At 30.0% G+C, this 12,703-nt stretch overlaps 1 protein-coding gene across 2 annotated transcripts in view; it reads right to left on the reverse strand.

The window, feature by feature from the left end:
• LOC130442567 (CREB-regulated transcription coactivator 1) overlaps nucleotides 1-12,703 on the reverse strand; it is a 33,100-nt gene that overhangs the window by 5,828 nt on the left and 14,569 nt on the right. Inside the window, exons 5-8 of one of the 2 annotated variants that reach the window (XM_056776778.1) lie at nucleotides 6,137-6,181; nucleotides 5,906-6,022; nucleotides 5,622-5,795; nucleotides 1,506-1,737 (exon numbers count right to left, since the gene is read on the reverse strand). In XM_056776778.1, the coding sequence (XP_056632756.1) occupies nucleotides 1,506-1,737; nucleotides 5,622-5,795; nucleotides 5,906-6,022; nucleotides 6,137-6,181 (568 nt within the window). The remainder of the gene's footprint in view (nucleotides 1-1,505; nucleotides 1,738-5,621; nucleotides 5,796-5,905; nucleotides 6,023-6,136; nucleotides 6,182-12,703) is intronic. The other variant, XM_056776779.1, reaches the window with a different exon arrangement.

Here is a 12,703-nt window from a genome sequence, read left to right on the forward strand (position 1 = left end):
AAAAACAGTTGGACGAATAGGTAATTTTCGAATTTTAATATGGATACCGCGGAAACTTTGCTAGAAATTTCTAGAAACTTCGATTTTTGGACTAAAAACAGTTGGACGAATGGGTAATTTTCGAATTTTAATACAGATATCGCGGAAACTTCCATAGAAATTTCTAGAAACGCGATTTTTTGACTAAAAACAGTTGGACGAATAGGTAATTTTCGAATTTTAATATGGATACCGCGGAAACTTCGCTAGAAATTTCTAGAAACGTCGATTTTTTGACTAAAAACAGTTGGACGAATGGGTAATTTTCGAATTTTAATATGGATACCGCGGAAACTTTGCTAGAAATTTCTAGAAACGTCGATTTTTTGACTAAAAACAGTTGGACGAATGGGTAATTTTCGAATTTTAATATGGATACCGCGGAAACTTTGCTAGAAACTTCTAGAAACTTCGATTTTTGGACTAAAAACAGTTGGACGAATGGGTAATTTTCGAATTTTAATACAGATATCGCGGAAACTTCCATAGAAATTTCTAGAAACGTCGATTTTTTGACTAAAAACAGTTGGACGAATAGGTAATTTTCGAATTTTAATATGGATACCGCGGAAACTTTGCTAGAAATTTCTAGAGACGTCGATTTTTTGACTAAAAACAGTTGGACGAATGGGTAATTTTCGAATTTTAATATGGATACCGCGGAAACTTCGCTAAAAATTTCTAGAAACGTCGATTTTTTGACTAAAAACAGTTGGACGAATAGGTAATTTTCGAATTTTAATATGGATACCGCGGAAACTTCGCTAGAAATTTCTAGAAACGTCGATTTTTTGACTAAAAACAGTTGGACGAATGGGTAATTTTCGAATTTTAATATGGATACCGCGGAAACTTTGCTAGAAATTTCTAGAAACGTCGATTTTTTGACTAAAAACAGTTGGACGAATGGGTAATTTTCGAATTTTAATATGGATACCGCGGAAACTTTGCTAGAAACTTCTAGAAACTTCGATTTTTGGACTAAAAACAGTTGGACGAATGGGTAATTTTCGAATTTTAATACAGATATCGCGGAAACTTCCATAGAAATTTCTAGAAACGTCGATTTTTTGACTAAAAACAGTTGGACGAATGGGTAATTTTCGAATTTTAATACAGATATCGAGGAAACTTCCATTGAAATTTCTAGAAACGTCGATTTTTTGACTAAAAACAGTTGGACGAATAGGTAATTTTCGAATTTTAATATGGATACCGCGGAAACTTTGCTAGAAATTTCTAGAAACGTCGATTTTTGGACTAAAAACAGTTGGACGAATGGGTAATGTGCGAATTTTAATACGAATGCCCCGAAAAATTAGCTAGAAATTTCTAGAAACGACGATTTTTGGACTAAAAACAGTTGGACGATTGACACACACACACACACACACACACACACACACACACACACACACACACACACACACACACACCACACACACACACACAGACAATGAGATTACCTGTGAGTACGATTTCAGGTAAACTGGTAGGTGTATTCGGCGTCGTCCTCAATCCTGGCGAAGGAGAAGGATACACTAATTGTTGCGGAGACGTACTGTAATATCCTGCATCGGTGGTCATCATTTCTATACTGCCGATGGGGCTGGCGTTTTGTATATTAGAAGGCGAATGCGGTTGATGTTGAGCACCTGTCGATTGGTCCACGTAAGACATGCTGGTAGGAGGGTCCAACTGAATAAACCAACAATTTTACACTCATAATTCGAAATTTTCCCACTTTTTTTGTCATAACAAACGAAAACGAAAGTTAAATGACAAAATAACAAATTGGAGTGGGACATTCCGTATATATTTAAATGTATTTCGAATCAGATATCACGGTATTAACCTCGATGAGTGATCGAACGCCCTGTATATCGAAAATAACGACCCATCCTAACCTTCTAGCAAGCGATTCGAACGATCTCTTTGAAAATTTCGAAAAAAAAATAATTTTCGCATATTTCGACTTCACCCTGTATTAAATTTAACGAATATCGAATAAATCGATAATTTTACACTCAAATATCCGAATTTTCAGTTCAAATTTTGAAATTATGACCGCAATAGATCGTTATAATAATTAACATTTTTTTTTATTATACAGAACGTCACATTACTTTGTCGATAATTTTTAAATACCCTGTATAACGTATCGCAACTTTCTATAACGCAAAAACGATTTTTTTTAAATCAAACGTCGAAAAAAAAACATCGTGGGATGTAAGAAAGAAATTTCATACATCAAACGCATCAAAAAGAAAATAATTTTCCATTTGATGTCGGAAAAATTACAGTGTTGCCGCTTTTATACGTCACCGAAGCCGTAGTTGGAGAAAAAAATTAAAGGAATCGAATAACAAGCGTCTAATTCGACCATTGATGCTCGATATACGTGGGACGCTTTGACACATTTTCCGTAATAATACAGGGTAAATAAAAATAATGATATAATATTAGGGAAATTTTTATTGAAGGAGAAAAATAAATTTTCCGCTGTAATTTACCAATTGAAAGTCGAAATTATAAGTCTCCGGGTTCGTATACGGTGATTAATTTTTTTTGCGTGCATACAGTGTCGAGCAAAAATAATTATTTTGTGGGTCACATAAAAATAAAATAAAATAATTCAAAATAAAAAAAAATGTTATGACGTGATAAGGTTAATCACCTGCAACTGCGCACTCCAGGTGCAGCCTGATTCCAATAGGCTCGCCACCAGCTGTGCCCAGTCCTGACAACACACACACCCTCGATGAAAATGATCAATGGAATTTCGAAAACAAAACCAAAAGTTAAATATTTCGGAGCATTTATAAAAGTTTTTTTTGGAAAAAAAATGATTTTTCTTGGAAAAATTTTTGCTCGTTGATGATATTTAACTTTTAGCTTCAAAATGTTAGTATGTAGAAATGTTTTACCACCTATTGTTCACTTTTATTCAATGTACCGGTTGACCCCTTCTAAGTATAATTTTTTTAAAATTTTCTTACGAATTTTATGGAATTGAAAATTGGTGTTTTCAAATGAACACACACCACCGTATATTTTACTTGATTTAATAAACGGTGATTTTTTATTATTTATTTTCGAGATATTTTGGAAATGTTTTGGAGAATTCAAAATTTATTGCCAAAAATAAACAATATTTAATATTTTTTTTTAAATATATTTTTCAGCCAAAAAAATTTGAAAATACGAAAAAATTTAAATTTTCTTCTAATTATCGCGGAAAATATAAAGACATTTTCGAGATATAATACGAAAATATAATACGAAAATATCTGAACGATTCCGATATAACATGAAAATTTTTATCTGTATAATTCATTAAAACCAAAAAAAAAAAATTAAAATCAAAGCATTTTCGAGATACTTTGAATTTTTTAAAAATTTTGCAAAAACCACTATTGATGCAAATATACCGAAAATACGGGGAAAATGAGCATGTACACACTAAAAATCGAATTTTCTTTTCCAAAAATAAAAATATCAATTCAATTATATTGAAAAAACGAGCATTTTCACAATAAATATTCAATTTCCATCTAGTTATATCAAAAAGAAAAAAGAAAAGGAAGCATTTTCGAGATATTTTAAATTATCAAAAACTATAGAAAAAAAAACTATTATTCCAAACATACGGATAATACAAAAAAATAAGCATTTTCACAATAAAAATCGAGTTTAAAAAAAAAATAAAAACGAAGCAGTTTTCGAGATATTTCGGAAAATAAAAAAAAATTCGAATAAACCACTATTTCTCCAAATAAAGGGAAAATACTAAGAAAGCAAGAATTTTCACACTAAATATCAAATTTCTACCAAAAGAAACGAAAACGAAGATTTTTCGAGATATTTGGAATTTTCAAAAATTCTCGAAAAAACAACTACTAATTCAATTATATTTAAAAAACGCGCATTTTCATACTAAAAATCCAATTTTAATCCAAATAAGTGGCGACAAATCATTTTTCGAGATATTTCGAATTTTCAAAAATTCTCGAAAAAACCACTATTAATTCAATTAATTTAAAAATATGAGAAAAAACGCGCATTTTCATACTAAAAATTCAATTCTAACCCAAAAAATGGCAACAAATCAATTTTCGAGATATTTCGGAAAATCAAAAAAATTCGAATAAACCACTATTTCTCCAAATAAAGGGAAAATACTAAGAAAGCAAGAATTTTCACACTAAATATCAAATTTCTACCAAAAGAAACGAAAACGAAGATTTTTCGAGATATTTCGAATTTTCAAAAATTCTCGAAAAAACAACTATTAATTCAATTATATTTAAAAAACGCGCATTTTCATACTAAAAATCCAATTTTAATCCAAATAAGTGGCGACAAAACATTTTTCGAGATATTTCGGAAAATCGAAAAATATCGAAAAAACCACTATTAATTCAATTAATTTAAAAATATGAGAAAAGATGTGCATTTTCATACTAAGAATTCAATTCTAACCCAAAAAATGGCAACAAATCATTTTTCGAGATATTTCGAATTATCAAAAAATCTCGAAAAAACCACTATTAATTCAATTATATTTAAAAAACGCGCATTTTCATACTAAAAATCCAATTTTAATCCAAATAAGTGGCGACAAAACATTTTTCGAGATATTTCGGAAAATCGAAAAATATCGAAAAAACCACTATTAATTCAATTAATTTAAAAATATGAGAAAAGATGTGCATTTTCATACTAAGAATTCAATTCTAACCCAAAAAATGGCAACAAATCATTTTTCGAGATATTTCGAATTATCAAAAAATCTCGAAAAAACCACTATTAATTCAATTATATTTAAAAAACGCGCATTTTCATACTAAAAATCCAATTTTAATCCAAATAAGTGGTGACAAATCATTTTTCGAGATATTTCGGAAAATCGAAAAATCACGAAAAAACCAATATTAATTCAATTAATTTAAAAATACGAAAAAAAAACGCGCATTTTTATACTAAAAATCCAATTCTAACCCAAAAAATGGCAACAAATCATTTTTCGAGATATTTCGAATTATCAAAAAATCTCGAAAAAACCACTATTAATTCAATTATATTAAAAATACGAAAAAAACGCGCATTTTCATACTAAAAATCCAATTTTAACCCAAAAAATTGCAACAAATCATTTTTCGAGATATTTCGGAAAATCAAAAAAAATTCGAATAAGCCACTATTTCTCCAAATAAAGGGAAAATACTAAGAAAGCAAGAATTTTCACACTAAATATCAAATTTCTACCAAAAGAAACGAAAACGAAGATTTTTCGAGATATTTCGAATTTTCAAAAATTCTCGAAAAAACAACTATTAATTCAATTATATTGAAAATGAGAAAAAATCGAGCATTTTCATATCAAAAATCCAATTTTCATCCAAAAAAAAAATGAAAACGAAGCTTTTTCGAGATATTTCGATAAATCAAAAAATCTCGAAAAAATATTAATTTGAAAATACTGAAAATAGGAAAAAATGGAGCAATCTCACATTAAAAATCCAATTTCCACCCAGATTTCGACCCCCCAAAACAAAATAATCATTTCGACAGCCACTCACCATTGACAATTGTTCGAAATGTTGTTGAAACTGCGACGTCGGTTGATTGATCACGTGATATTCATTGGGTAAAGGACTAGTAGCTCCGGGACTACAAGGAGCCGAATGCCTACCAGGACTAGGCGACGATTGGGGACTCGGCCTCGGACTTCTATAGGCACCGGTTTGCTGTAACTAGAAAACAACTTCGATTCCGAAAAAAAAAAAAATCAAAAAAATAAAGTAAAAAAAAATTTCGAAAAAAAAAAGATTTTTTTGTTTTAGAATAAATTTATGGTAATTACCGTGGGCGACGGGGATGTAGAGGGACATTGTTGTTGGTAAATTCCGCTCAAACCCGGTAATTGCGCGTAATTCGAATTATCCACCATATTTACTAAATTCTTATCTAATTGTATATTCTGCAAAAAAAAATTTAAAACGAAATAAACAAATTCCTCAAAACCCCCCACAAATATCGCGTTTATTATTGGAAAAAAAAATAAAAATTAAAAAAAAAAAATAATTTTGCCCACCTGTTGATGTTGATACCTGTGATTAAATGGCACTGTTAACTGATTCTGTAACAATATCACAAAAAAAAAACATGCAAAATAAAAAGAAAAAAAAAAGCTAAATGAATAAAAATTATACCGTCAAAATTTAATTTAACATATAGTTTTCCAAACACCTCGTATATATAAAATATTTTAATTAGTTTGACGGTATAATTTTTCAAAATTTTGTGCGAAAAATGTGTTAATGGATTTTTTTCAAAATTACGAAAGTCAAAAAGTTCAAAAGCCGGTCCTGACTAAACTAGGAAATGTGTGGGGTTGTTTTTAATGGAATTTTATCAATAAGATACTTTGGAAACACCTCGTATAATAAAAAGAAAGTCATTTTACAAATTGACGATTTTTTTTTCAAAATTACGAAAGTCAAAAAGTTCAAAAGCCGGTCCTGACTAAACTACGAAATGTTTGGGGTTGTTTTTAATGGAATTTTATCAATAAGATACTTTGGAAACACCTCGTATAATAAAAAGAAAGTCATTTTACAAATTGACGATTTTTTTTTCGAAATTACGAAAGTCAAAAAGTTCAAAAGCCGGTCCTGACCAACAACGAAATGTTTGGGGTTGGTTTTAATGGAATTTTATCAATAAGATACTTTGGAAACACCTCGTATAAGAAAAAGAAAGTCATTTTACAAATTGACGATTTTTTTTAAAAAATTACGAAAGTCAAAAAGTTCAAAATCCTGTCCTGACCAACAACGAAATGTGTGGGGATGTTTTTAATGGAATTTTATCAATAAGATACTTGGGAAACACCTCGTATAAGAAAAAGAAAGTCATTTTACAAATTGACGATTTTTTTTTTAAATTACGAAAGTCAAAAAGTTCAAAAGCCGGTCCTGACCAACAACGAAATGTTTGGGGTTGTTTTTAATGGAATTTTATCAATAAGATACTTGGGAAACACCTCATATAAGAAAAAGAAAGTCATTTTACAAATTGACGATTTTTTTTATAAATTACGAAAGTCAAAAAGTTCAAAAGCCGGTCCTGACCAACAACGAAATGTTTGGGGTTGTTTTTAATGGAATTTTATCAATAAGATACTTGGGAAACACCTCATATAAGAAAAAGAAAGTCATTTTACAAACTGACGATTTTTTTTTCAAAATTACGAAAGTCAAAAAGTTCAAAAGCCGGTCCTGACCAACAACGAAATGTTTGGGGTTGTTTTTAATGGAATTTTATCAATAAGATACTTGGGAAACACCTCATATAAGAAAAAGAAAGTCATTTTACAAATTGACGATTTTTTTTATAAATTACGAAAGTCAAAAAGTTCAAAAGCCGGTCCTGACCAACAACGAAATGTTTGGGGTTGTTTTTAATGGAATTTTATCAATAAGATACTTGGGAAACACCTCATATAAGAAAAAGAAAGTCATTTTACAAACTGACGATTTTTTTTTCAAAATTACGAAAGTCAAAAAGTTCAAAAGCCGGTCCTGACCAACAACGAAATGTTTGGGGTTGGTTTTAATGGAATTTTATCAATAAGATACTTTGGAAACACCTCGTATAAGAAAAAGAAAGTCATTTTACAAATTGACCATTTTTTTTTTAAAATTACGAAAGTCAAAAAGTTCAAAAGCCGGTCCTGACCAACAACGAAATGTTTGGGGTTGTTTTTAATGGAATTATATCAATAAGATACTTTGGAAACACCTCGTATAAGAAAAAGAAAGTCATTTTACAAATTGACGATTTTTTTTTTAAATTACGAAAGTCAAAAAGTTCAAAATCCTGTCCTGACCAACAACGAAATGTGTGGGGATGTTTTTAATGGAATTTTATCAATAAGATACTTGGGAAACACCTCGTATAAGAAAAAGAAAGTCATTTTACAAATTGACGATTTTTTTTATAAATTACGAAAGTCAAAAAGTTCAAAAGCCGGTCCTGACCAACAACGAAATGTTTGGGGTTGTTTTTAATGGAATTTTATCAATAAGATACTTGGGAAACACCTCATATAAGAAAAAGAAAGTCATTTTACAAACTGACGATTTTTTTTTTAAATTACGAAAGTCAAAAAGTTCAAAATCCTGTCCTGACCAACAACGAAATGTGTGGGGATGTTTTTAATGGAATTTTATCAATAAGATACTTGGGAAACACCTCGTATAAGAAAAAGGAAGTCATTTTACAAATTGACGATTTTTTTTTTTAAATTACGAAAGTCAAAAAGTTCAAAAGCCGGTCCTGACCAACAACGAAATGTGTGGGGATGTTTTTAATGGAATTTTATCAATAAGATACTTGGGAAACACCTCGTATAAGAAAAAGGAAGTCATTTTACAAATTGACGATTTTTTTTTTAAATTACGAAAGTCAAAAAGTTCAAAAGCCGGTCCTGACCAACAACGAAATGTTTGGGGTTGTTTTTAATGGAATTTTATCAATAAGATACTTTGGAAACACCTCGTATAAGAAAAAGAAAGTCATTTTACAAATTGACGATTTTTTTTATAAATTACGAAAGTCAAAAAGTTCAAAAGCCGGTCCTGACCAACAACGAAATGTTTGGGGTTGTTTTTAATGGAATTTTATCAATAAGATACTTGGGAAACACCTCATATAAGAAAAAGAAAGTCATTTTACAAACTGACGATTTTTTTTTCAAAATTACGAAAGTCAAAAAGTTCAAAAGCCGGTCCTGACCAACAACGAAATGTTTGGGGTTGGTTTTAATGGAATTTTATCAATAAGATACTTTGGAAACACCTCGTATAATAAAAAGAAAGTCATTTTACAAATTGACGATTTTTTTTTCGAAATTACGAAAGTCAAAAAGTTCAAAAGCCGGTCCTGACCAACAACGAAATGTTTGGGGTTGTTTTTAATGGAATTATATCAATAAGATACTTTGGAAACACCTCGTATAAGAAAAAGAAAGTCATTTTACAAATTGACGATTTTTTTTTTAAATTACGAAAGTCAAAAAGTTCAAAATCCTGTCCTGACCAACAACGAAATGTGTGGGGATGTTTTTAATGGAATTTTATCAATAAGATACTTGGGAAACACCTCGTATAAGAAAAAGAAAGTCATTTTACAAATTGACGATTTTTTTTTTAAATTACGAAAGTCAAAAAGTTCAAAAGCCGGTCCTGACCAACAACGAAATGTTTGGGGTTGTTTTTAATGGAATTTTATCAATAAGATACTTGGGAAACACCTCATATAAGAAAAAGAAAGTCATTTTACAAATTGACGATTTTTTTTATAAATTACGAAAGTCAAAAAGTTCAAAAGCCGGTCCTGACCAACAACGAAATGTTTGGGGTTGTTTTTAATGGAATTTTATCAATAAGATACTTGGGAAACACCTCATATAAGAAAAAGAAAGTCATTTTACAAACTGACGATTTTTTTTTCAAAATTACGAAAGTCAAAAAGTTCAAAAGCCGGTCCTGACCAACAACGAAATGTTTGGGGTTGGTTTTAATGGAATTTTATCAATAAGATACTTTGGAAACACCTCGTATAAGAAAAAGAAAGTCATTTTACAAATTGACCATTTTTTTTTTTAAATTACGAAAGTCAAAAAGTTCAAAAGCCGGTCCTGACCAACAACGAAATGTTTGGGGTTGTTTTTAATGGAATTATATCAATAAGATACTTTGGAAACACCTCGTATAAGAAAAAGAAAGTCATTTTACAAATTGACGATTTTTTTTTTAAATTACGAAAGTCAAAAAGTTCAAAATCCTGTCCTGACCAACAACGAAATGTGTGGGGATGTTTTTAATGGAATTTTATCAATAAGATACTTGGGAAACACCTCGTATAAGAAAAAGAAAGTCATTTTACAAATTGACGATTTTTTTTATAAATTACGAAAGTCAAAAAGTTCAAAAGCCGGTCCTGACCAACAACGAAATGTTTGGGGTTGTTTTTAATGGAATTTTATCAATAAGATACTTGGGAAACACCTCATATAAGAAAAAGAAAGTCATTTTACAAACTGACGATTTTTTTTTTAAATTACGAAAGTCAAAAAGTTCAAAATCCTGTCCTGACCAACAACGAAATGTGTGGGGATGTTTTTAATGGAATTTTATCAATAAGATACTTGGGAAACACCTCGTATAAGAAAAAGGAAGTCATTTTACAAATTGACGATTTTTTTTTTAAATTACGAAAGTCAAAAAGTTCAAAAGCCGGTCCTGACCAACAACGAAATGTGTGGGGATGTTTTTAATGGAATTTTATCAATAAGATACTTGGGAAACACCTCGTATAAGAAAAAGGAAGTCATTTTACAAATTGACGATTTTTTTTTTAAATTACGAAAGTCAAAAAGTTCAAAAGCCGGTCCTGACCAACAACGAAATGTTTGGGGTTGTTTTTAATGGAATTTTATCAATAAGATACTTTGGAAACACCTCGTATAAGAAAAAGAAAGTCATTTTACAAATTGACGATTTTTTTTATAAATTACGAAAGTCAAAAAGTTCAAAAGCCGGTCCTGACCAACAACGAAATGTTTGGGGTTGTTTTTAATGGAATTTTATCAATAAGATACTTGGGAAACACCTCATATAAGAAAAAGAAAGTCATTTTACAAACTGACGATTTTTTTTTCAAAATTACGAAAGTCAAAAAGTTCAAAAGCCGGTCCTGACCAACAACGAAATGTTTGGGGTTGGTTTTAATGGAATTTTATCAATAAGATACTTTGGAAACACCTCGTATAAGAAAAAGAAAGTCATTTTACAAATTGACGATTTTTTTTAAAAAATTACGAAAGTCAAAAAGTTCAAAAGCCGGTCCTGACCAAAAACGAAATGTTTGGGGTTGTTTTTAATGGAATTTTATCAATAAGATACTTTGGAAACACCTCGTATAATAAAAAGAAAGTCATTTTACAAATTGACGATTTTTTTTTTAAAATTACGAAAGTCAAAAAGTTCAAAAGCCGGTCCTGACCAACAACGAAATGTTTGGGGTTGTTTTTAATGGAATTTTATCAATAAGATACTTTGGAAACACCTCGTATAATAAAAAGAAAGTCATTTTACAAATTGACGATTTTTTTTTCAAAATTACGAAAGTCAAAAAGTTCAAAAGCCGGTCCTGACCAACAACGAAATGTTTGGGGTTGGTTTTAATGGAATTTTATCAATAAGATACTTTGGAAACACCTCGTATAATAAAAAGAAAGTCATTTTACAAATTGACGATTTTTTTTTCGAAATTACGAAAGTCAAAAAGTTCAAAAGCCGGTCCTGACCAACAACGAAATGTTTGGGGTTGTTTTTAATGGAATTATATCAATAAGATACTTTGGAAACACCTCGTATAAGAAAAAGAAAGTCATTTTACAAATTGACGATTTTTTTTTTAAATTACGAAAGTCAAAAAGTTCAAAATCCTGTCCTGACCAACAACGAAATGTGTGGGGATGTTTTTAATGGAATTTTATCAATAAGATACTTGGGAAACACCTCGTATAAGAAAAAGAAAGTCATTTTACAAATTGACGATTTTTTTTTTAAATTACGAAAGTCAAAAAGTTCAAAAGCCGGTCCTGACCAACAACGAAATGTTTGGGGTTGTTTTTAATGGAATTTTATCAATAAGATACTTGGGAAACACCTCATATAAGAAAAAGAAAGTCATTTTACAAATTGACGATTTTTTTTATAAATTACGAAAGTCAAAAAGTTCAAAAGCCGGTCCTGACCAACAACGAAATGTTTGGGGTTGTTTTTAATGGAATTTTATCAATAAGATACTTGGGAAACACCTCATATAAGAAAAAGAAAGTCATTTTACAAACTGACGATTTTTTTTTCAAAATTACGAAAGTCAAAAAGTTCAAAAGCCGGTCCTGACCAACAACGAAATGTTTGGGGTTGGTTTTAATGGAATTTTATCAATAAGATACTTTGGAAACACCTCGTATAAGAAAAAGAAAGTCATTTTACAAATTGACCATTTTTTTTTTAAAATTACGAAAGTCAAAAAGTTCAAAAGCCGGTCCTGACCAACAACGAAATGTTTGGGGTTGTTTTTAATGGAATTATATCAATAAGATACTTTGGAAACACCTCGTATAAGAAAAAGAAAGTCATTTTACAAATTGACGATTTTTTTTTTAAATTACGAAAGTCAAAAAGTTCAAAATCCTGTCCTGACCAACAACGAAATGTGTGGGGATGTTTTTAATGGAATTTTATCAATAAGATACTTGGGAAACACCTCGTATAAGAAAAAGAAAGTCATTTTACAAATTGACGATTTTTTTTATAAATTACGAAAGTCAAAAAGTTCAAAAGCCGGTCCTGACCAACAACGAAATGTTTGGGGTTGTTTTTAATGGAATTTTATCAATAAGATACTTGGGAAACACCTCATATAAGAAAAAGAAAGTCATTTTACAAACTGACGATTTTTTTTTTAAATTACGAAAGTCAAAAAGTTCAAAATCCTGTCCTGACCAACAACGAAATGTGTGGGGATGTTTTTAATGGAATTTTATCAATAAGATACTTGGGAAACACCTCGTATAAGAAAA

Source organism: Diorhabda sublineata, chromosome 4 (assembly GCF_026230105.1).
Source record: "Diorhabda sublineata isolate icDioSubl1.1 chromosome 4, icDioSubl1.1, whole genome shotgun sequence".
Classification (NCBI taxonomy): domain Eukaryota; kingdom Metazoa; phylum Arthropoda; class Insecta; order Coleoptera; family Chrysomelidae; genus Diorhabda; species Diorhabda sublineata.